At 42.3% G+C, this 26,085-nt stretch overlaps 3 protein-coding genes across 4 annotated transcripts; 2 read left to right on the top strand and 1 right to left on the bottom strand.

Moving 5' to 3' along the window:
* Positions 1-2,940: 2,940 nt before the first annotated feature.
* Positions 2,941-17,386, bottom strand: pdhx (pyruvate dehydrogenase complex component X). Of its 2 annotated transcripts, none has more exons than XM_052544503.1 (11): positions 17,175-17,386; positions 15,827-15,913; positions 11,359-11,459; positions 10,689-10,882; positions 9,785-9,883; positions 6,486-6,648; positions 6,102-6,249; positions 5,760-5,818; positions 5,362-5,520; positions 5,155-5,219; positions 2,941-3,541 (listed from the first exon to the last, which is right to left on the bottom strand). In XM_052544503.1, the coding sequence occupies exons 1-11, from the start codon at positions 17,344-17,346 to the stop codon at positions 3,277-3,279; spliced, it is 1,512 nt and encodes a 503-aa protein (XP_052400463.1). In that variant the 5' UTR covers positions 17,347-17,386; the 3' UTR covers positions 2,941-3,276. The 2 variants fall into 2 exon arrangements, with proteins under 2 accessions (XP_052400463.1, XP_052400464.1); XM_052544504.1 differs by having other exon boundaries at positions 15,827-15,910; positions 17,175-17,385.
* A 176-nt stretch (positions 17,387-17,562) lies between these two features.
* chmp1a (charged multivesicular body protein 1A) lies at positions 17,563-20,128 on the top strand. The gene is made up of 7 exons (XM_052544523.1): positions 17,563-17,711; positions 18,017-18,036; positions 18,117-18,194; positions 18,844-18,990; positions 19,079-19,207; positions 19,290-19,483; positions 19,572-20,128. The coding sequence occupies exons 1-7, from the start codon at positions 17,705-17,707 to the stop codon at positions 19,591-19,593; spliced, it is 597 nt and encodes a 198-aa protein (XP_052400483.1). The 5' UTR covers positions 17,563-17,704; the 3' UTR covers positions 19,594-20,128.
* A 1,932-nt stretch (positions 20,129-22,060) lies between these two features.
* Positions 22,061-24,593, top strand: slc10a3 (solute carrier family 10 member 3). The gene has a single exon (XM_052544508.1). The coding sequence runs from the start codon at positions 22,314-22,316 to the stop codon at positions 23,685-23,687; it is 1,374 nt and encodes a 457-aa protein (XP_052400468.1). The 5' UTR covers positions 22,061-22,313; the 3' UTR covers positions 23,688-24,593.
* Positions 24,594-26,085: the final 1,492 nt, after the last annotated feature.

A 26,085-nucleotide genomic window follows, 5' to 3' on the forward strand; every position in this document is an offset into this window, starting at 1 on the left:
GAATATAGTGCCATACTGCTCCTTTCAGTTTACATTCCACCGAACAACATCAACAGCAACAGGAATGACGCACTAAATTAACTGTACCAGCGAATCAGTGAGCAGCAGACAGTACACCTCGATGCTTTTCTCGTCATAGCTGGGGATTTCAACCATTGCTGACTTAAAGAGTTCGTTTCCAAAAATACACCAACACATTAACTTTCCAACATGAGGTAATAACATCCTGGAACAACATTCCTCCCCCACCTCGGAGCCTCAGACCACATCACTGTCATGCTAATGCCTGCATACAGACCGCTCATTAAAGTCGCCAAACCAGTTCAAAAACAGATTCAAGTGTGGCCAGAAGGATCATCAGAGTAGAGCTGCAACTAACGATTATTTTTTCTGTCGACTAATCTAACGATTATTTGTTCGATTAGTCGACTAATCTAACAATTATTTTTAATACAATAAATAATTAACCTAATGTTCTTTTTTTTATTAGCTAATGAATCCTTTGGATAACTTTACAAAAAAAATATAAGTACAACTTCTAATATGATATGTCAACCTTTATTAATTTTCAACCAATGTGGTTGAAGTTTTTACAGTATAAAATAATAGAGGCAAATAAAATTATTTTACTATGGTAAATATGAGTTTATGATAGCGTTTATAATTAAACCACAGTAGCCATAAATTTACAGTTGTCTGAGACGTCATGAAATGTTCTTTAGTATTACAAACCATAAAATGTAGTCCGGGTTCTGCTATGGTTTAGCTTGGTTTCCAGAGATCTGGAGCTGATGGTTTGTGACTGTTGTCTCACGGCGCGCTGTCTTTTAAGGGGCCGTTCACATATCACGTCTTTTGCGCGCGCAAGTTCGTTATTTCCAATGTAGGCGCGCGATAAGCAATAATGGAAGCGACGCGGTCGCGATGCGCTCATTTTTTCCAGGCGCGTCCGCACCGCATCGAGTTAAAAACATCTAAACTTTTCTGAATGCCGCAAGCGCAAGAATATCAGACCTGAACCAGGAAGTTGGTCACCAGATCACACGGTAACCAGTTAAACCATAACACCGGAGAGCGCCAAGATGTTTCCCTCATCTTGTGTAATCTTGGTGCTCGCCACGGACCTGTGACAACAACGTCTCACTGCTGAACGAGCTGAACACCCTCTTCACTCGCTTTGAGCAACAAAACAGCACCACTGTGCTGTCAGAGAAAAGTAGAGACATTTCAAGTCTCTACTTCCTCCGCAAACTGAGGAGAGCCAGAGCCCCACCCCCCATCATGTGCACCTTCTAGAGGCACAATCGAGAGCCTCCTGTCGAGCTGCATCACTGTGTGGTATGGCGCCTGCAACGTGTCCTGCCGAAAGACTCTGCAACGCATAGTGAGAGCAGCTGAGAAGATCATTGGGGACCCTCCCTCCAGGGCATATATGTAACCCGTTTCACCTGCAAAGCCCTCTGCATTGCAGATGATCCAACACAGCCGTCACACAGCTTCTTCAGTCTGCTGCCATCAGGGAGGACCAGGCCAGAACCCCAGGATCCCACATCCCCCATCCCCAGGTCCTTCCATAAAGCAGACTTGACTTTACTTGAGGCCAGATTGTGCAGAGGATTCGTCTGGTTCCTGTGGTCTTGTGCCGATGGGTCATCGAGGTGATGAGGTCTTCACAGGGAATCCGTCTCTATCGCATCAATTACTTCAGAAAATCGTTATCATTTAACGGTCTATCGCTGCATTAGGAAATACAACTTGAATCTGTGTTAGACAGGGAGAAAGGTAAACATCAGTCCAGCTGGGAAAAACAGACATCAGGTTGTCCTTACCAATAATGAAAGGACCATCCAGACTTCTATTTTAGAGGAATGTCACCGTATGAGATTCATCAGTGCCATCGCATACAGGTTTTTGTTAAATGTTGGTCAAAATCATCACAATTAAAAGAACCAAAGACTTAAACTACTTCAGTCTGTGTGCACTGAATTTATTTAATGCACCAGTTTCACAATTTGAGTTGAGTTACTGAAATTAACTTTTCCACGAAATTCTAGTTTATTGAGATGCACCTGTATGTGTGAAGATACCGTTGAAGCGGAGGCATGTGTTTGGATTGTACAGAGACATATGCTGCTGTCAAAATGACATCTTTTCCCAGGAAGTCCATGGTTATTAGACCAAGACAATGTCAGGCATCATGAAAAACAGATGGGTTTATCACAGACTGACTTTGAATCTATTTGCCTGCGCAATCAGTGTGTCAGGACAGAACTTTGTATTCATGGCATGACAGCTCTTGCAGTGGTTTAGCATGAAAATACACATGGCACCGTTCATGCGATTGGTCTTGGCAGAACAGATACATATCTATTAACAAATAGATATACATTGATGATAATGAGATAAGAACCCTAGCAACCACCTGAAGCAATCATGTTCTTTTGATTAATTTGTGCAACAGTACCGTGAGAGTAGGAGTTGCACACAGTCACACGGCTGCGGTGCAGTGCTACACAGAAGTATAACCATTCTTACCAAACCTAATTTTCAGATACTCAAGAAGCAAAGGAAATACTCCTGAATATACTTTCACCTTAAAGCTTGTGCCAGTTTTAGTTTGCAAAATTTGGGCCAAAAACGATCAGTAAAGATGTTAGATTTAGCTGAACATTAAAGGAGACCAGCTCATGGAGATGAAGAACATGGTGGGATATCAGGTCCATTTGAGACGTCTCTGCCAAATTACTGCATCCTTTACATACTGATATTAGTGTCAGAAGTGTATACAGTTAAGAACAATAATGGCGAGCAGAGTTTACCTGTTTACTCTGAGCAAGCTTGCCCAGCGAAAGCTTTCTGAGGAGTTTCAGACAGGTGATCAGTATGCAAACAAGCATGATGAAGAACAGAAAACAGCAGAAAATGACTCGGATTCAGTGCAGCAGAAGACATGGGTTTATTGGATTATTTGGCAGTCCAAACATAGTGTCCCAACATGATTTAATAGCTTTGTTCAATGATTTTATACTTAAGTTGACACACATCGTCCACTATAAAGGTGCCTTAACATTGCCACATGACTTACTTTCACGCAGTACACTGAATGCTTCTCACTCCAAAATAACCAGAACGTTCCATTCCATTTATGGTAGAAGTGCTTCAAACGATTTTATTAATTGACCTAGAGCTTCAAAGTGTTTCTTAACAAATAAATAGCATGTATAAGAGAAGCCCCATAACACCAGAGCACATTCAGTCCCAACACTTCCTCTCTCTCTACGGCAGACTCGCACGCTGAGGCTGCTCTAGGTTTGTGCGAAATCTTTCCAGAAAGCGTGAGGCAAGCTCGTCGTCCACTAGACGCCCGTCACTAGACAAAGTCACCGTCATTAGCTGCTGAGTGTGGAGAACGGGGCCATCTGGGTCCTGGGGGGCCAGCCTCAGCTCAGTCCTGGTGCCGCCCACGGCTAAGATGCAGGCTTGAGGTGGATTGATGACAGCACTGAACTCACTGATACCAAACATCCCCAGGTTAGAGACACTGAAACAAACAAACAAACCATTTGAGTGACTGATAAACAGGTCTAATACAGGGGTGTCCAGACCTGTTCCTGCAGAGTTTAGCTCCAAAGTAACCAAGGTCTGCAGACTCACCACAAACTTCCAGACAGGTGTTGGAGCTAACACTGCAGGATCAGACGATCTGAATTACACCAAGCACGATCTATTAAAGCTGTTGTGACACGAGAAGTTAAAACTGTGCAAGTTAAAACTGCCTTCTCATTCGAAACAAAGCACTTATTTAATCAAGCTCCTAAAACAGCTCGTTTGAATAATGGGGATCGTACTCACAAGGAAAACTGAGGGGGAGATTGAGACCGTTTTCTATCTTCAATTATGTTAGCCAATAAAAACAGAGTTTGTTTACTGACAAGCCTTAGAGGACCCGCTCCTCAAGAGCCCATCATTTCAGACAACGGGTCAGAATGAGGGCTGAAAATCATTATTTTTCCACATGTATATAAGTTTTCTGTGCAAAAAAATATTTAAATATCGACTTATTAAAAAGGAATCAAAAATAATATATAGAGAATTAAATAATGAGTTGAGTAATTGTTTGCCTTGACTACCAGCTGATGTGGACTCAAACATTATAAATTATTTCTATTGCTATTTATTTCCCCCCTGTACAGTCTCTGAATATTAAAGGAGTCATGAATTGAGAAATCAGTTCAAGAGCAAGAGGTCATTGTCAAATACAGGTCCAAACATACAGCAAATTTCTCAAAAACAGCTTTTATTGAAACCAAGCTTCTGTTTTCTACTTCCTCCTTTTTCTTGTATAATACAGTAGAGATGATGTGCAGACACAGAACAAACATCATCACCCACCGAAGGCACATGCTAGTGACGGCACAGAGACTATAACAGCATTACGATTAACTTATGTTTGCTTCTATCGTCCTCATTTGTGAATCACTTGGGCTAAAAGTGTCTGCTAATTGATTAGATGTGATATGATGTTAAAGCACTCCACTCTAGCACTTTAAATAGAATATTCTGGATTCATTCACCCCAATGGAAAGCATAATCACTGACTGAAGTTGAACCCTAAAACATTTGAATTTTGATTTTATGGGGTCTTTAGGTGAACTCTGTTGATAAATCTGATTGTGAAACAGTTGGCATTTTCAAGGTGGAGATATAAGCACTAATTCAAATTCATTGTGGTCAAAGACACTTTTCTTACAAAGATAACACTTGAAGTGCAGGATAAAACTCTTGCTGTCTGTTGACATGCAATAAATATTGAAAGTTATGTACGAACGCCTGTCTCTTCTACTCATTTTAACTGACTTGTGAAAACTGCTCCAAAAAAAAAAAAATTTGACATAGCAACTTTTTTTTTTTCTTACAGTAACGCAAATAGTTACTTTCCCTGATAACGAGTTACTTTTATTATAGAGTAATTCAGTTACTAACTCAGTTACTTTTTGGAACAAGTAGTGAGTAACTATAACTAATTACTTTTTTAAAGTAACGTTCCCAACAGTGTTTGTTTCTGAAATGAAAACACTGACCAATACAATTCTTTTAGAAATCATCGGAAGAAAGTTATCCAGGTTTTACTTCAAATAATAAAATGGTATTCACCAGAAAGATCCTCCCTGATACTCCTCTGGTAACAGTTTCCCGTCCCGAGCTTTCTGCGCCAGAGCCTGAAAGAGAACACAGCTCTTTCTTCAATAAGCCAATGATGCAACAACGCCCCAGATCGAAATCAGCGTTATACTCCCTGAAGGAAAACCTCCATATGCACTCTGAGCTTAACTCTATGATTGTTATGTGATGTTAAATGACCTTTGCGGTAGCAGCGATCTCCTGCAGCCCTTTGTTAGCAGCGTCTTTGAGGATGGGGGTTATGAGGCCCCGTGGTGTTGCCACGGCGATGGAGATGTGGATGCAGTCAAGAGCCTGGGGCCCGTCACCGGACCACGTCACATTCACCTCCGGCATCTCCTGCAGGACACAAGCATTTGACCAAACTCAAGAAGACAACCAACACAGGGAACTGATCAGGTGTTGCTTTAGAAGGGCAGCACAAATATATAAAAGAGCCTTCATTTGGGTAAAACTGTGTCCCTTTTAACACTAACAGTGGCCAATGAATGACATCACAGTTTAATTTCCCATAAAGAACGGAAATGAAAACCACAGTGAATGAATGATTTGTTACAGTCCTGTGATTCATGACTTACTCTGAGTGAGACGGCAGCCGCTTTGATGATGAAATCATTGACTGACACCTTGATGTCCTCTGAACACACAAACACACAAAACTGATGTTAGCACGAGGCTAAGCAGCTTTCCATTCATCTCCTTCAAAACACATGAATCTGAGCTAAATCATCAGACGGTCTCTGTGCATCAGACAATCATGTTTCATCACGCAGTTTGACCAATTATCCACTGATCAGATATATTATTGCAGAGCAGCATATAAACGTCCTCAAAGCACAGGCAGTCTAATACTAATCCTCTGTCTTGCTGTTCTGGGTGGATTATCATGTTGTAGCGTGATGTAAAGGAAGGTGTCCCACCCGTGGCCAGCTGTTTCCGCAGCTTCATGACGGGCCCGAGGTCACAGTCGACCGAAGCGTACGCGTGAGGAATGGTGCTCTTGGACTGTGTCAGTCTCTGTGCAATGACTCTCCTCACATTAGAGGCCGGGATGTCAGTGAACGTGCCCTGAAACATAACGCATCCCAAGAGTCATCACTGCAGCCACTCCTTCTTATATTTTAAACACATTTGTTTAGAATAAACTCTCCAAGGCCACATCCTCTGCATGATACTGATTGAAAATTTTATTTTACATCAAAGCTTAATGCTACATCGTTCATTCCTGGGAACTGTGTGCTTTAAAATGTTTGTTTTTTTCATTCCAGCACGACAATATAAAATGAAACAAAGGATCCGCTCACCGGCATTCCCGGTTTTCCGGGCACAGACAGGGGTGGGAAGGAGGGGCGTCCGGTGCTCGGGGCGATGGGTGGAGAGACGGTGACGGGGGCAGGAGGAGCGACCGCAGCTGCTGGAGGAGCTGGACGCCTTTCATCACTCTGATTCAACAGCTTCACAGCATCTCTGAAACACAAATGAATTCAATCAGGCACAGAAAATTACTGATTACTGATCACTTTCATTTTGACACGAGATATACAGGAGTTTCTAAAGTAAATTCACCAGGACTGCATGCAGTGACTACTCTGATAATCTAGACAATAAAAGGCTAATTTGATTTATTATTGGGGCTGGTAGGTGATTAAAATTTCTAATCTATTTAATTACATGATGTGATTAATCTAATTAATCACAAATCAAATTTGAAGAGAATTACTCTGAAAAAATAATTTAAAGTCATTTGTTGAGCAAAACATCAATAACTGTTTAAAAAAAGTAGGTTCAGCAAGTAATATTTTGTTTGATAACTCTGATTACATATACTCTATGGACCAAGTAAATTATGACAGACTTATTTTTGGTTGGGTTAACTTTAATAATTTATTTTCTTAATTTTATTATTATTATTATGAAAATATACAATTATTTCTTTAATGAAATGAAACTCTAAATAATAAACTAAAACTGCCAGTAGGTGGTGGTAAATGTCTTAATGATTAAGTCATCGAGTCATTTATTCATTCGTTTGATTCATTCAAATGTATGATTCATTCAGGAGTGAAGTAAATGGTTCTTTACGAATGGTTCATTAAATCATTAGTCTTGTTCGACTTGTTCGAGCGGATCATCACCATCAGACCGATCGGTGTGTGACATCAAAGAACAGCAAGAGCTTAAAGAGCAGACGAGTCCTTGTGCTTCTGAATCACTCTTGCGCTACTTTGATGTCATACAGCGCCACTTCAAAGCCAATATGACTATGGCCAATGGTTCAACGCGCCAAATGGTTCACCAAATTCGTTCAAAAACGTGGATTAAGAAATGAAATGCCGTTGTGGGCTCCTTTGTCTTGCTGGTGTTAAGAAGCAGGTTATTGTCAGCACACCATGTGGCCAGGTGCTGTAGCTCTTCCCTGTAGGCAGTCTCATCATTGTCCAATCACTGTGGTGTCATCTGCAAACTTAATGATGGAGTTGGATGCATGCACAGGCTTGCAGTCGTGGGTGTAAAGGGAGTAGAGGAATGGGCTCAGCACACAGCCCTGTGGTACGCCGGTGTTGAGTGTGATGGTGGTGGAGCAGATAGGCCCATGTCTTGAATTTCAGGCATATTCTCTAGGTTCCTCATATTAGCTATCAATCGACTGTATGAAATGGTAGATGATCCACACAAGTCTGGGCCGGGTCAAGTGCGTCAAATGCATTAATAACTTTATAACGCATTATTTTTCTCCATAATTAATTAATCTAATTAACGCATTAAATAACCAGCCCTATTTATTATATCTCATTACAGAAAGAAGCCACACCGGCATCTTAACAAATGTTCTCCTCCATATAGTGTGCAAACTGAAGTCAATAAATCAAATATAAGTGTACACTATATAATATGTGCAAACAAAGGGTTTGTTTAAAAATTGCTATTTGAATCGCAGGTATCTTTTCACACACAAAATAAAAAACAAAAACAGCAGGACAGTGTAAAATCACAGAATTATATTAACTGATGATAAAGAGGCATCAATGCAATAATAATAAGCAGGAACACACACACACACACACACACACAGTCCTCTGATCAGTGTAACAGTGTTCCTGTAAGTGAAAAGTCTTTTATTAGTGCTCTATCCTATCATCAGCGCCTCTGCTCTGGTCCAACCACAGCTCAGTTTTACTCTTCACATGCACAGCGGTACACTACGCTACGAAGACACCGCTCATGGCAGGAAAGAGATTCTCTCTGAGCTACAGTTCAATGAAATCAGTAGAAATCACTTATCATCAAGACTTTGAATTCAATGAAAACATTTTTAGCTGTGATCAATAAATGACTGTAAAAGCCTTGTGACTCAAATATTTCACATTAAAAAAAAAACATGAAATTGTCCAATATTTTTCTGACAATCTTTTTAAATCTGATTGTTTCCATCTCATCCTGCTAATTAGAGAAGCACACTGGATTTGGACTGAATGTAAGAATGTGCCGCAGCTTTGAACAGAGACCGAAGGACAGATCTTCATAAAGATCTTTTACATTAGTGTCAGCCTGAACCGATTCAAACTCTGTAAGCCTATGTGTTTGATTGTAGAGCCATCAGCACTGTCAGTCTTTCTGATCTGTTCAGCCTTTAGGTGTTTAAGTGTCAGAGATTTGGTAAAAGTGGTCATAAAGATCTATTTAAAACATATTTGGCACTAGAAACTTAGGCTGATGATAACAGACCAATCAAATTTTCATGGATACATTTTTTATATAATATGATGATGATGTCACTACTATTATATAACCGAATCTCTGGATAATCTAACAGGAGTGCACATTCTTCTCACAGCTGAACGGTCTTCCTCAGATCTTCAGATTCCAGTTATTATTAACAGGGGTCAGTTTCTCTGTTTCTATGGACACCCGGGAGGAGGAGGCTGCATTGCCATGGTAACGTGTGTTAGTATTGAGCCTGCTCAGTGTGTGTGTGTGTGTGTGTTAGTATTGATCCTGCTCAGTGTGTGTGTGTGTGTGTGTGTGTATGTGTTAGTATTGATCCTGCTCAGTGTGTGTGTGTTAGTATTGATCCTGCTCAGTGTGTGTGTGTGTGTGTGTATGTGTGTGTGTGTTAGTATTGATCCTGCTCAGTGTGTGTGTGTGTGTATGTGTGTGTGTGTTAGTATTGATCCTGCTCAGTGTGTGTGTGTGTATGTGTTAGTATTGATCCTGCTCAGTGTGTGTGTGTCTAACACCCTCCATTGTTAAACTAAAAATAGATTTACTAGAACACCGTTTATGAACATCTACAAGATTGTGCACACACACACATACATACATAAATAATTAAATAAATAAATGTGTGTGTGTGTATATATATATATATATATATATATATATATATATATATATATATATATATATATATATATATATATGTGCCCATATATGAGAGAGAGAGAGAGAGAGAGAGAGAGAGAGAGAGAGAGCAGAAAAGTTCACAGTCCTTAAATTTCGATCTGTGCCTGTCTTTGTATGAGAAAGTAGGGAAACACTGACAGATGTGATATGAAACCTGCACAGCTGTGTGTGTGTGTGTGTGTGTGTGTGTGTGACTCACTCTTTAGTGATGAGCCCACGTGGACCTGTAGCTCTTGCCAGATGAGGATCCAAACCATGAGTGTCCAAAATGTGTCTTGCTGCTGGACTCAAGCGTAATCTGTCCAAAATCACACATGAACACACTGATGTCAATGCCACACACACAATACAGAGCCAGTGAATGCCTGCACTGTCACGTGAGACCAGGATGACTGTTATCGTCACCTCACATTCCTTCAGTGAGCGCTGGAGAGCCTCGTTTCTTTCTGAACCAAGCCACAATGAAAGTGCTACTATACATGATGTTTGTGTTCCTCTGAGCTTCATGACTCAATCATAAAGCGGCGTCAGAAGAGTCTGTTTAACACACGTGTAGGTACAGCCTCCAGAGAGTTACCAAATGAAACCATAATCAAGCCTTCACTTCAGCTTTCAGTGAGTGTCTCAGAGCCAAAGCTGAGAAGCGTGATTCTCTTCCCCTCTCTTCTCAGACTGCAGCAGCTGAAACACACGGCTGTCCTCCACACAGGAAGCAGACAGACTGACATGCTTCAGTCTTCTTAAAGCCCAGATTAACAGAATGAAGACTTCGAGGGGTCCACACTCTCCTCATGGGACAAAGACTATCATTCTGCATCCAAAAAATGTTCACCATGACGAGGTGGAAAGTATTTCACGTGTCACGTGAACCGTGCTCTAGAATGTTCACTTTGGTTGAATTGAATCAAGGCTGTACGCATTTTTGCAAACCTTCATTTAAACAAAATTACCTTATTTACAAATTTTACAGGTATTTATGATGGTTAATAAATTGCAATTTTGTCTTTAACTGTCATTGTAGCTATTAAAATATAATATATCTTTATGTCCAGAGGGGGTATTCTGTATATATTAACAAACAACATCTGTTTGCAGACACTGACTGTTTGGGTGCTGATGGTGTAGTGGTCCGAGGAGGGGCGTGGTCAGTGGCAGGGGGCGGGGCTGTGGTGGGCGGAGCTGTGGTGGGCGTCACGGGCTCCAGCGCTGGGATCTCCACCTGCTTCCAGTCTTCACCTTCATCGACCATCAGTGCTATGAGTGTCCCCAGACGCACACCTCGACTGCCCTCCTGCACCTGACACAGACACACCCATAGCTTTCTTTTTATTGGGTCAGCTGCACATAGTTTCCACATTAATATGCAAACTGTCATTTTAAAACAGAGGTGTATGATAATATCTGTGCCCACTAGTAGTTGGTGTTTGCTATTGACTTCCACAGAAGAAAAGTCAGTGACCACCATCAACTGTTTGATTACCAGTAATCTTTAAAATATCTTATTATGTTCAACATAAGAAAACAAATCATACAGGTTTGGAACATGAGGGTAAGTAAATAATGACAGAATTTTCATTTTTGGGTGAACTATCCCTTTAAGCACAGCATTGAATAGAGATTTATTTGAATTAAAAATACATAATCTTTGTTTTATTTCCATACATACAGGGTTTGTTTATCCGTCTCAGATCTCACAGTCTCTTCTGTCATAGATTGATATTAAATGTCAGAGTTTGGGCATTGGTTCAATATCTGTGTAATAAACACACTTACGAGTATTTTAGCAAGGATCCCATCATCACTGGACTCCATGACCACCACAGCTTTATCAGTCTCAATCTCACAGAGAGCGTCACCAACAGCCACTTCATCACCTGCTCACACACACACACACACACACACACACACGCGGGGGTGTCAGTCAAACCAGCATTAGAGCAAGACAAGAGGTTTGTCTAATGGCATGATCTCTCCTGCACTGCACTCAGGGGTAAACAACAGATCCTGTCTGGAAGACCGAAGGGGTCTAGTGGCTTGATGATACTCATGAATAATGCACAGATATAGGAAGGGGCCAACCATAACCATTTTGCTCATATTATGTATTTTTCAGCTCATGCAGACCCACTGTACACATTTATCCAACAGTTACACCACTGACCAGCCTTTTGTTGAAAGATTACAGTTTTTTATACACAGTGTTATTTTATTGTGGTCCCTTTAAGTACATATGATATGAAATGTTCATTTTGTAACGTTTTTCCTTCTGTAACCGTTAACTAGTGCGGTTTTGTTTCCTTGCTGAAACCCCTCTGTATGCCCCTGGTAACCCCAGCGGATGTGTCTAGATCAGTAGTGTACATGCTGAACGTCACCTGACCAAACCCAGAAAACAGATCGCTGCTGCTCACAGCCATTATTAATAAAAGACAGATCTATGAACTTTTAAGATAATCAGTTTTATTGGTGATGGTTTATTTAATTTTAGTATATATATATATATATATATATATATATATATATATATATATATATATATATATATATATATATATATATATATATATATACATATGTTAGTGAAAAGAATAAATAAAACACTTTTAGACATCAGTCCACATATGTGATGGGTTATAATAAGCTTTGAAGGCATCTTGAGTGAAGCTGCTTGATATTTAACAAAGAATATGTAAAGGACTTGAACCGAAAGTGAAGAGACTCGGTTAACAAAATAGGAAGTCTGTTGCACATAACCCCTAACCTGGCGTGTGTCCGAAATCACCCCCATAGTTATTTTAGGTTCAAGTGTGTGTAAACGAGCAGAGTATAGCTGTTTCTTAAACATGCAGCTCCATTATAACGCACTTTTCATCTGAGATCTCAAAGTGCTACAGGTAAAAAAAAAAAAAAACTTTGCTAAAAAGAAATGTCTTAAGGCCTTTTTTAAAACAGTGAGTGGATTAAGGTGCCCTCAAGGAGTCAGGGAGGGCATTCCACAGATGTGGGGCAGCAGTACAAAATACCCTATTAGTGACTGTTGATGAGAGGGGAAAGTTGGTGTGAGAAAAGGTGATGCTGGTTATGGATGATGATTTGATCTGGTGAGAAGTGCCCACCAGGATGGCTTCGGTTTTGGAGCAATTGAGTTGAAGGAAGTTGTGCTCCATCCATACCTTTATCTCCTCCAGACAGGAGCTGAGTTTAGATGGGGATGACTGTGAGGGTGTGGTTTCAGCTGTGGCATGTACATAGAGCTGTAGGTCATCGGCATAGCTGTGAAATTAAATTTTGTGGCGGCTGATGATTTGGCCAAGGGGAGTGAGGTACAGAATGAAGAGGATGGGGCCAAGGACTGACCCCTGGGGAACACCGCAAGTAACTGTGTGTGGATTTGATTTGGAGTGGCCCAGGGAGATGTATTCTGTCTGGTTTGTGAGGTACGATCTGAACCAACTGAGGGCAATGTCATTTAGTCCAGTAGTGAGGTGGAGCTGGTTTAAAAGAAATGCCATGGTCGACAGTATCAAATGCAGCAGAAAGGTCCAGGAGGACGAGGAGGGAGGGAGAGCCAGCATCAGATGACAGAAGGAGGTTGTTGTGACTCTAACGAGGGGAGTCTCTGTGCTGTGAGCAGAACCGAACCTGACTGGAATTTTTCAAAAGAGGTTATTATGTTTGAGGTGGTCCTGAAGATGGGTGGAAACTGCTTTCTCAAGCACTTTTGATATGAAGGGGAGATTGGAGATGGGCCTATATATGTATAGGACTTCCGGATCAAGAATCGTTTTTTGAGCAGTGGTGTAATAATAGCGTTTTTTTTAAGACAGGGGGAACGTGAGCAGTTTTGAGGGAATGATTTATAAGAGTAGTGATCAGGGGACTTAGGACAGTGATAGGAGTTTTTCCCATTGAGGTTGGGAGAGGGTCCAGGAGACAGGTGGAGGATTTCATCTTCCTGATTATTTAAGGGTTTGGAGACGGTATATGTTGGGGGAACAGTTTGGGTGGGAGGACCGGAGAGGACAGAGTGAATATGTGCAATTTTTGACGAGAAAAAAATCCTTGAATTTATTGCACTGCTGTTCTGTAGTGGCAGTAAGTGGGGGAGACTGTGGTTGGAGGTGGTGGTTTATAGTGGAAAAGAGCTGCTTGGAATTTCCTGGGCTGTTTCTGAAGGCATCAGAGTAAAGCTGAGATCTTGCCTCTTTGAGCGACAGTGCATATTTTTGTTGTTGATTTATTTGTGGACAGTGAGGCTCTGAAACGCCGCTCAAGGACCCACCTGCTGCCTTCATCTTACGAAGCCCATCTGTGAACCAGGGTGCTGAGCGGCTGAAGGAGACTGTTCTTGTTTTAACAGGGGCATGAAGGTCCAGGAGGCTGCTCAGATGGCTGTTGTAGTAGTCCACTGCTTCGTCGGCTGATGAAAAATGTGTGGAAAGATGCTGAAAGTCTGCTGCCAAGATTTCTGGGTTTTTGATTTTTAGGTTTCTGAAACAGATATTCCGCTTCGGTTTGGAGAGGGTGTGATCAGACACACCTAGGTCATACACCTGCAGGCTGGTGAGAGGGGCAGAGTTGGTAATGACCAGATCTAGGGTATGCCCTTGGTGTGTGTGGGGACACCTACAAGTTGTTTTAAGTTAAAGCAGTCCAGTAGTTGAAGAAATTCAGCTGCAAAACAGCAGGAGGGGGTGTCAACATGGATGTTCACATCCCCTTAAAGTATAACATCGGCGGAGGATGTGGAGAAAGTTGTGAGGAGATTCGACATCTCAGTGATAAATGAAGGGATGGTTTCGGTGGTCAGTAGATGAGGAGGAACTGCACATGGGAAGGGGACTTACATTTAAACGCAATGCATTCAAATGAAGATAATTCAGGTAATGGTTGCAGATAGCTCCAGATCGCTGCGATGGATGACTGACAGGCGAGCTGTCTGGAGGTAGCTGTATCCTTGCGGACAGCTCTCATTTAAAGAAGAAAAGGTATTCAGTTGATGCCAGGTCTCTGTAATGAATCCACTCCACGTTTTCCTTTCAGCTCACTGAGAGGTGCTGACATGGAGATGTCCAAACTACTCATCCAGTAAGAGACACCGCTCTGATCACGTGTGCCTGGAGCGATATTTTGTGTTGCTGACACAAGGTGGAGGAGCCGGCGACGGCGTGGAAGACAGTTGCTTTTAGCCGCGTATCAGCAGCGATGAACGATTCCAGGGAGTCTCCGGGCAGGTGGTTTGCTAGCGGAGACAGGTAGGCCACTCGAAAGCTACTTGATAGCTATCCAGTAAGGTCCACAGTTGGGTGATACGGAGGGCAAACAGGTTTTTTTTTTTTTTTTTTTTTTTTTAAAGGTCACTGGTCGGTGGCAAGGATAGTAAAAGATTAGTGGATAAAAACTTGGCGTTATTTTGGCACGACTGGAGAACTGATGTTTACATTCATCTGCACCAGCACCAGCGTCCTCTCCTTGAGTCCGAGCACAGAGCTTATCCTCTGTTCATGTTGATACACACACACACACACACACACACGTACTCATGCAGAATTGTTTTGTTTTAAAATTCTGATTTTATTCCCAAATTAGCCTGACAATCCATGTCATCCCAGCATAACACAGAATTAGTAAAGAGACTCATTTAAAATAATTGACCGTAAAATAATTGGTAAATTAATATTTCCCCCAAATTTGCTTAACGTTTTTGCTAAAAGTCATTAGCAAGTCCAAATACTTGTGATGTTTTTATTTTGTGCAACATTTGTACATGTTTATCACTGAATTAGAAGCAGTACAATTACTAAACTGTTATAGGGACTACTGAGCAGACATTTAGAAGGTTTTTAAAATGCAAAGTATTGAAAATCTGAATAAATCTCTGTTAAAACCTGAATTTTTACAACACTACAAATGAAAAGGTCTACACACATTCGTGCACATGAACACTTAACACAGTAATTATGTCATGTAAGGACACAAGTGTCAAAAGCAAAGACCACAAGTGTGAGTATTTGGATGAGCCCTTTATCTTCCTCAAATATTTTAATGTGCAGCTGATAGAAGTAAAGCATTTCAAAATAAGAGTCCTTGTGTATTTCAGGATTAAGCCCACAATCCAATGTAGATTGACCAATTATTAATGTATATTTGTGCTGGTCTTAAAAAGAGTTCGATCTGATTTTAAAAACTCTGCCGAAACCCTGGCATCCTTCTCATCGGTGTGTTTCAGAGAATGACTAACCTTCTTTCTTCAGCCATTTGACAAGGTTTCCCTCCTCCATGGTGGGCGAGAGCGCTGGCATCTGCACCTTCAGAGGAGCGAGCCCTGCTGGACACACAACAGTCTGCTTCACAAATACACATCAAATCCAGAAGCGACTTAATCTCTAGCATTTAAAGACCAATATTATTCAAAGATCATGCAATCCTCATCGATAGTGACATCAAAACACATTTTAGGCTTAATATTAAGAAATGTGCATTGTGTTCAAGTAGTACTCCAAACATTACACTGTTTATATCAGTAAGTCTGGAGTGATGTGTGTCCCTGGAGCACAAAAGCAGTCTGAAGTCTGGGGTGTATTTGGAGCGATAGCCAATAATACATTGTATGGGTCAAAATTATAGAAAATAAAAAAAAAAATGTATGCCAAAAATCATGAAGATATTTTGTAATTTTCCTACCATAAATATATCAAAACTTAATTTTTGATTAGTAATATGCATTGCTAAGAACTTCATCTGAACAACTTTAAAGATGATTCCTCAATATTTAGATGTTTTTGTCTCCCTCAGATTCCAGATTATCAAATAGTTGTGTCTCAGACAAATATTGTCCTCCGAACAAACCAAACATCACTGGAGAGATCATTTATTCAGCTTCAGATGATGCAGAAATCTCAATTTAAAAAAAAAGACACTTAAGATTCAAACTATACTTGGTATGAAATAAATATAATTTAAGTATATCAGGTCTTTTCGGTTCTTGTTTTTCTACTGGAATGTGTTTATGACACAAAGTGCACATAAATAATGATTTTCATGGATGTTAGTCATTTATATGACATTATGACATTGGTGACATGCAAATCAGCTCAATTTACAACAAAAGTGATCAAGTTATGACAGAAAACTGAAGTCTGAAAAGCATAAAAACACATGATCAAATGTGATATTAAGGGATCAACGTGTCCCAAGACAGCTGTGCTTCATTTGTGCCATTTAAACTGTTCCAGATTAGACGTTTCAAGGTTGTATTTGATCGATTTTATCATGAAAAATAGCACTTAAACGAATGAAATCCTGAGGAAATACAAGTATGACAGCAGAGAGCAATTACACAATAAAGCAAATATTGATCAGTGTCACAATCATCTGATACTAACCTGCGTGACAACAAGATCAGTGATGACTGGATGAGACCAGATACAAGTGTAAGAGTGTGTGTGTGTGTGTGTGTGTGTGTGTGTGTGTGTGTGTGTGTGTGTGTGTGTGTGTGTGTGTGTGTGTGTGCTGTTATGATGTAAACTGAGCTATAATTAATAAAAGTGAGTCTTGTCCTTCCGCTGATCTGCCAGAAAAACACTCACCACGTACTGACGGCGATTGAAACAAGTGTCTGAAGCCGCTTCCGGTCCAGCCTGCTGTCCGCTGGCGTTCATTCTGAATTATTAGTCTATTCTGAACTGTCAGATTATTGGGTTTTATGGCTCTGAGAGCAATGAAAACGGCCCTCCGTCCGAGTCTGATGGACGCCGCCATCGCTGTGCCCTTCCACTGCAGCACTTCTTCTTCTCTGCCGCTGCGACCTGCGGGCGGCTAAGAGCTCGGGGACGCGCATTAGCGCCGCCTAGCGGGCCGTTTTCTTCGCGCTCGCTCACGCTGAGACTGGAGAATGTTAGCAGTTGCGTGGCTCCAGAGGAGGGCGCTAGTGACACACCCAGCGCTCAAGCCGCCGTTGAAGCATGAAGAAGTGGCACGTGACGTCATTATGATGCCAATGAGCAGCTGAACCCGGAAGAGAGAGAGACGCTCGAGCGGAGACACATAAACAAACGATTATAGCTGAAAAACATCGAATTAAACCATCAGACCTCATAGAACCGCAGTGAACAGTAACATGGACGGTAAGAACACTCTCGCTCCGTGTTGTCACTGACTTTATTAGGAAGTCATTCGATCAGATTTTCTGACATGAGATATGATCTTGTTTCAGGATTATGAAGCGATGTGCTGTGTCATCACACACTCACGTTACTCGGGTGTTTATTATTGTTATCAGTATTAACTCTTAGCGCTGCTGTGTCACTGGTGTAGTGTGATCAGTTTGTTAATGTATTAACTCTCAGCGCTGCTGTGTAAAACACGTTAGATGTTCACTGGTTCTGATCATGTTCACTGATGATTGATTGATTGTGTTTCTCTCACGCAGACACACTCTTCCAGCTCAAGGTGACTATATTTCTGTCTTTCCCTCGCTCTGATGATGGCCGTCTCTCTCATCTGATCTCTCAATCTCGTCTCTTTCACAGTTCACGGCGAAGCAACTGGAGCGACTGGCCAAGAAGGCAGAGAAAGACTCCAAATCCGAACAGGCCAAAGTCAAAAAGGTAGAGCAGCAGCTGCGTGACGTCACGGCCGCAGGGTGTGTTGTGACGGTGACGTCAGCTCGGTCTGTCATAGCCATGTAACAAAACATTATTTTTAACCAAATCACCAACCCTGCCTGTAATACCTCAATCAGAGGTGTGTCCGTCAGCTCATGGGTAAAGTCACGGGTTTGTCTCTAAACAAGGTTCAAGTAGCACAGGTCTGTTTGTAGAAAAACATCTTGTATGGGTCAAAATTTCAGATTTTTTTTTCCTTTTATGCAAAAAATTAGGTTATTAAATACAGATCATGTTCCATGAAGCTATTTTGTAAATTTACTACCGTTAATATATCAAATCTTATTTTTTGATTAGTAATATTTTTGCTAAGAACTTCATTTGGACAACTTTAAAAGGCATTTTCTATATATTTTGATTGTGTTTTTTATGCAACCTAAGATTCCAGATTTTCAAATAGTTGTATCTCAGACAAAAATTGTCCTCCTAATAAACCACACATTAATGGAGAGATGATTTATTAATTCTTGTGCTTTCAAAGCTAGCTCACTATTGCTCCCCTCTCTGAAATCACTTGTGCTCCTCATTAATGATGAATGATCCGCTCTCGGCTGAACCTGATTCACGTGTTGGTTGTGTTGTAACTCTCCAGGCTCTCCAGCAGAAGAACGTGGAGTGTGCGCGAGTGTACGCAGAGAATGCCATTCGTAAGAAGAACGAGGGTCTGAACTGGCTGCGTATGGCGTCTCGTGTGGACGCCGTGGCCTCCAAGGTCCAGACGGCTGTGACTATGAAGGGGGTGAGATGACGACTGTGTCCTGATCGTGTTTCTCAACAGCTCTAAGAACCGATCTGAGCCCAGCCTTTATCCTGCTTCATTCCTAAAGGTCACGAAGAGCATGACGCAGGTGACCAAAGCTCTGGATAAGGCTCTGAACTCCATGGACCTGCAGAAAGTGTCGGCTGTCATGGACAAGTTCGAGAGCCAGGTCCAGAATCTGGACGTTCACACTTCGGTGAGTGCTGAGATCCTTTCTGTGGTGAAGCGTGTAGCCCAGGCCGTGGTCTCTGAGGGGGTCTGTGTCTGTGTCTGTGCAGGTGATGGAGGACTCCATGAGCTCGGCCACCACGCTGACCACGCCGCAGGAGCAGGTGGACGATCTGATCCTGCAGATCGCGGAGGAGAGCGGCCTGGAGGTGGAGGACCAGCTGAGTCAGCTGCCGGCGGGAGCCACGTCACTGGGAGAGACGTCTGTGCGCTCGCAGGACAAAGAGGACCAGCTCTCCAGACGGTACCTGCTCCTCTCACAGTAGCCTGAGGTTTCGTCTGGTGTAGGACTGCTGTGATTCATGACGACTGATGCTGATGTTGTGTTACAGGCTGGCAGCTCTACGTAACTGACGGCGCTCAGAGATCCGGTCAAACGTTTCCCGCCTGGAGGAGGCTGGTTTTTATAATCCAGTCCATTTATACACATTATACCCCACACTTTATGATGAAAACTGTCTCTTTGTCTGCTCTTTATTTCTTAGTGTCTCCATCATCAAACGTGACTGTGCCTTTCAAAAGAGCACAAGTCATTTCCCCTCTTTATTTCTGGATGCAGTGTGTGTGTTGACTGAAGTCTGCATATTTATTCAAACCTGTTAGAGACTGGTCTGTTCATAACGTTAGTGAGATGCAGAGCGGCGCATGATCTTCTCCTGAGTTTGCTTCGGTTCCTCATGCCTTACTGGGGTGCTTCTTGCGTTCAGTGCCTCCGTCATATTACGAGAGTGTATGAATCCCCCCCATATATACACACACACACACACAGCATATTGTAATGGGAGTCTCATGTTTCTGTAAGTCATGCTGTGTTTCCTCCGGATCAGCTCGGGTGTGGGGTTAGATCGGTTTATCATGTAAATAAATAAAATCATTCTGATATCAGTTCTCAGATGCATCTTCTTTGGCATGTTCCAGTTTTTAAAGGCTCTTAATCTGTCAAATAACAGTTGAGAGGATGGTGTTTACAGCTCGTTCATGTTGAAGATCTGTGAAGCTGTATATTTCTGGGGATGAATCCTCTCTGTCTGCGGCTAGCTTCGACTCGGAGCTCATTTGGACTGAAGGACCCGGTCAAAGCCACAGAAGCTCTGTTACACGTCCAGATATCACACGTTCTTCACCTGAGACCTGCTGGTTTACAGCGTGGGAGGACATACGGTGATGTTAAGTGTTTGTTTGGGATATGTCTCCTCCACTCATAAATAACTAATGTTAGTAATGTTCCACTACACACACATGCTTTATTACCATTACTGTATGTTTATTGAAATCAATTATATAATACATTCTCTGATCTTTCTTGTCTGGGTGTTTTTGTTCTTTTCGCTGAATAAAACTACACTTTTTAATGTTTTTGAAACAAGTCAAAGGTTCAATGGTTTATATTTATTCATTTAGCAGACACTTTTATCCAAAGGACTTACAAATGAGGACAGTGGAAGCAATCAAAAAGAGCAATGATATATAAGTGCTATAACGAGTATGGGTTAGGTACAGGTAGTACACATAACAAGAGCTTTTAAATAATATATAAATAAAAACAAAATGGAAAAAAATAATAGAGCAAGCAGAGGTCTTTTTTGCTATTATTATTTAACCAAAAATACAACAAAACAGTAATTTTGTGAAATACGTGTACGTGTACAATGTAATGTGTGATGCTCCGCTGTATTTCCAGCATCATTCCTCCAGTCTTCAGTGTCACGTGATCTTCAGAAATCAGAATAATATGATGATTTACTGCTCGAGAAACATTTCTGGTTATTATCAATGTTGAGTGTTGCACAGTACAGTTGTACTGCCTTTATTTTATATTGTTTGATTGGTTTAGGAATTGGCCTTTTTTAATGAATAATCAAGTAATCATGTAGTAATGTGTGATTAATTTAGAAAGGTGGCTCCATTTCTACATTCAAGAGCACTCGAGTGTCGTGGAACAGCGATTTATAAATCTGTCAGCAGAATGATAAAGTGACACATTAAGAGGTAGATGACAACATGTGTTAAACAGTGTTAAATCAGCCCAATAACACATGAAGATACAGATATCAGTCGTTGATGGCAGCTGAGGTATCAGGGCAGCTAACAGTGCATGCGATGGTTTCTACAATATTTCTGTAATATTTTGATTCTGAAGTATCTCAACACAAGTTTTATTGTGTTATCCGTGTTTTCTGAAGAGTTTTATTGTGTTTCCGTGTTTTCTGAAGAGTTCTATTGTGGTTCCGTGTTTTCTGAAGAGTTCTATTGTGTTTCCGTGTTTTCTGAAGAGTTTTATTGGGCATTTCTGTCCAACCCCGGAGTCCATGAAACACATGATGATTCCTGCTGGGGGCGCAATGCTGCTCAGACAGCACAATCCTTTCACATTCCTGAGCACATTTATGCTTCACTTGACACATTTCTACACTGAAGCTATAACAGTTTAAATGTGTCGTTTTTAAGAATCGGTGCCCAATTCACAAACGCAGATCCGCTGCTGCAGTCTTTCTGAAACGATCTAATACAACGTCTCGACATGTAATTATAAACCGCTGTGATTGGTCCATCCTTGAAAACGTTGAATAAAGAAACGGGTACCACGTGACCAACACCGCGTTTCAGCTACTGTTTGGATAATAATTTACATTTGAATAATGATGGAAAAAGACTTTAAAATACTCTGTATTGGAATTTCGAAGTGAAGAGTTGAATTATGAAAATTATAGCTTAGACTCATCGTATACGACCAATCAAAGAAGGGGCTCGCGCTGCTAAACCCCGCCCACCTCCAGACGTGGCTTCCGCTCTGCTGCTGTGGTGTTTCTACAGGGAGTCGCCCATAGTAACCGCCCGAGCCGCTCAGACCGGAATCACGAGCTCAGAGCAGACATGACGGGAAACATTGATCCCCACACACGGAAATACAGTCTCTGAACCGATCGCGCTGGATGTTTCTGAGTGTTTCCAGTCCACGCCGTCATGAGATGATTGTGAGTCTGGTCTTTGTGATCATGAGCAGATTTAAAGGTGTTATTAGCGAAGCGCAGCTGTGTTTGAAGCAGTAATGATTCGGTGATTGTACTGGAGACATGAAGACAGTGCTCGTGTTGAGCTGTCTGCTGTTACTCGCTCGAGCAGAGGATCCCGAAGAGCCCGATCAGAGCCAGAAGCCCGTCCAGTACCTGTCCATCGGCGACGGCTCGTCGCAGCAGTTCGAGTTTCCCCGGGACACGCCAGGAGTGATCGTGATCTCCAGCCGGTACCGCAGCTCCGGAGGCCGGAAGGGTCGCGAGAGCCTCAAGCAGACGGTTCGGGTGAGGTCTCTGGACCCGCACGTGATCTCCATCCTCAACGTGAGTGACAGCGGCCGCTCGGGCGCCGTCAGCAGTTACGTCATCAGCATCCGGTCCGGGGCGCCGGGCACGGCTCCGTTACTCATCCAGCTGCTGGACTTGTACAGGGACTCGGAGCCGGTTCTGATCGAGGAGCGGAGCGAGTACTCCATCAGGGTGGCGTCCGGCGGCGATGACCCCGCGGCCCGGCTCCTGGAGTCCAGCGGGCTGTCGCACTTCTCCGAGAACCCGGTGCTGTTCGCCCTGCTGCCGCTCATCTTCATCAATAAGTGTGCGTTTGGCTGTAAGGTGGAGGTGGAGGTCCTGCTGGGGCTGCTGCGGAGGCCCGTGCCGCTGCTGCTGGGTGTAGCGGGACAGTTCCTCATCATGCCGCTGTACGGGTACGGGCTGTCCCGCCTGGCGTCGCTCCCCAAGGCGCTGGCGCTGGGTCTGGTCATCACCTGCTCGGCCCCGGGTGGAGGCGGGGGCTACCTCTACAGCCTGCTGCTGGGCGGAGACGTCACCCTGGCCATCAGCATGACCCTGATCTCCACCGTGGTGGCGGCCGCAGCCATGCCGCTGTCCTCCGCGCTGTACGGCCGGCTGCTGGGGGTCCACGCCGCTCTACACGTGCCCTTCGTCAAGATCCTCGGCACGCTGCTCTTCATCGCCATCCCCATCTCGCTGGGCATGCTGGTGAAGCTCCGGCTGCCCGCCGTCACCCGCGTCCTGCTCGCCCTCATCCGCCCCTTCAGCTTCGTGCTCATCGTCGGGGGCATCTTCATGGCCTATCAGATGGGCTCCTCCATCCTGGCCCACGTGCAGCCCCCGATCGTGGTGGCGGGCGTGACGGTGCCCGTGTTTGGGCTGCTGCTGGGCTGTGGATTGGGGCGTCTGGCGGGGCTGCCGCTGGCTCAGAGGAAGACGGTCAGTATCGAGGTGGGCGTGCAGAACAGTCTCCTGGCGCTGGCCGTCATGCAGCTGTCGTTCCAGCGGGCCGAGGCAGACTACGCCTCGCAGGCGCCCTTCATCGTGGCCCTGAGCAGCACGTCGGAGATGCTTCTGCTGGTGCTGGTTCACGTCGTGCAGCGGCGTGTGTGTGTGTCGCCCGCCTCCGGACCCGGCGCCTGACCCCAGCCACACCCCACTGCCCAGCTCTACTGCCAGACATCTGCGGACCGCTCCAGTGTTTCTGTCTCACTACCAAAGGCCTTCGCTCGCTGTGGCCATTTTTGTTTCAGCCTCTTTTTTTAAATCAGATTTTAATTAACACAGTCTTCTGTGTATAAATATGACAGTGTTTACGAAAGATATGAGATATTTTTCTAAGTAATTTTGCGATCTGTTCTTTTGTAATTGGGATGCTTTGTTTGTATCTTGTTTAGAGATGATGTGTGATGATGATGATGATGATGATGTGATCGAGCGATGGTGACATGTGATTAAATGCTTTTTGACCTGACAGAACAAGTGTACTAGCATCATGATTTGTATTTATTCACAGATGATGCTGTCTGTCCACAACATTAGATTGTAACTCTCATCTGAGGTCTCAGTGTTAGCTACACAAGCTGATCTTCAGGGCAAAGCTCATCTCGAGAACCAGGGCCGGATTCACTCAACATTCTGAAGAAATTCTCACATTTTTCTCTTCCTCTTTTAACTTTAGGAATATTTTGGTAATGCTTTACTTAAAGCCTTTATGTATAATGAATTAAATGGTTATTAAAGGGTATAATGCATTGTAATAATTCTTAATGTGCATTGTAATACATTATATCTTGTAAATAATTATAATTTGAAATGCATAGTGTAACGATGAATTGATGAGTGTTATAATGTATTAACTGTGCTTACAATTATTCATGAGATTGGACAGTGCATCCTAAGGTGTATTACAAGGTGTAATTAATGCATTAAATCTACTTTTATAATACATTATACATCAATGCTGTAAGTAAAGTGTTACCAGTATTTAGCATTTCTAAATCATTTCTTAAGATTGGAATTTGAAATCCTAATAAATCTTTAAACTCACAGACTAACCTGGTGAAGACTAACCTCCAGCCTGCTCTACATCTGCTCTTTAATGATTTCACCAGAGCTGCTCTTCTTAATGAATAAAATGTTCTTAAAACATTTGTGAACTTTGTAAGACATTTTCAACAATCGCTCTTACATTCTTGCAAACTTAATTTATCTTGTGAAAAGTTGTCACAGACAGGGTTGTGAACTGGCTTTTCCTGTGTGGATTTAAAGTGCAGACAGTATTAAGTTGGCTTTGTGTTTGAGACCCGCTTAAACTTTAATCCAGTCCTCATTTTTCTCATTTCACTACAAAACCATCCTGACTCACATCTTCTATTGAAGGAACAGTTTATTGTCATCTTTTACTCATCAGTGTCTCATTTCAAACTCATATGATTTCATTTCGTCTGTGGAGCACAAAAGGAAATGTCTCAGCTGTTTTTCTCCGTACAGTGAGAGTCGATGGGATCCAAGGTTCAAGCTCCAAAAGGACACACGTGTGTAAGAACTGTACCACTGCAGCTTGATTCCTTTCCTTTAGTTACCTTTCTTTACATGTCCCTGTTGCAGCGTGAAGCTGTGGGTCCTGATGACTTTAGGTCATGTTCTTTAAACGTGCTCCACAGAAGAGAGAAAATCACATGGGTGTGTAATGATATTAAGATGAGAGATGATGACAGAATATTGATTTTAAAGGAGCAATCTCCCTTCAGCTCTGCATGAGCCTGATCTTTGCTCCAGTGGTCTTTGCTCTTCTTCTGCTCGTAGTGATCTTTGTGATGATGCACTCTTTATTGTATTGATTGTACTTCTCAGTGCATCAGCAAAAAAAAAACTAATATTTATTGAGCCTAATAGATGCATTTGTTGTAATATATTGCCAACCTCTAAAATGCTCTCGAGTTTTCATATCCATATATTCAACATTAGAAGCACAGTGCTCCTCTGACTGCTTCTTATGTGTTGTTTTAATAACTGACAGGAAAATCCGTGTGAAACTTCATAGGAACAGAAAACTATTCGTTGGAATTATGTTAATAAGAACATTATCTTAGATAAACAAAGGCATATTAGAGTATGAAAATAACACGTCACTAGAGTAACATTAACACATATACGCATAAGAGCTTGGTTTGAACATTTCTGTTATGTTAATAATCTAATTAATGTATTATGCACACCATTGTTGCCTGAATTACCATTATGGACAATACAAATATCAATACTGATACAACACAAACGTGTAGATGATTACTGTAAATAATAATATGAGGTGATCGATAATTGCACGGAGAGACTTCAAACTCGTCATAATTCAGGCAACAGTTGAATGTTTACGTCTAATATTAGGGGTGTGGCTCAGAGAAGCGTAGCATGTCTGTGATTGGTTTGACGCTCACTCTTTGATTGGCTGAAAACAGAGGCGCTCATGACGATTGGCTGCTTCCGATTCACTCCGAACCAATCAAAATGCTCGCAGTGAAAGTCTGCTGCTCGCGAT

This window comes from Carassius gibelio, chromosome A25, assembly GCF_023724105.1.
Source record: "Carassius gibelio isolate Cgi1373 ecotype wild population from Czech Republic chromosome A25, carGib1.2-hapl.c, whole genome shotgun sequence".
Taxonomy (NCBI): domain Eukaryota; kingdom Metazoa; phylum Chordata; class Actinopteri; order Cypriniformes; family Cyprinidae; genus Carassius; species Carassius gibelio.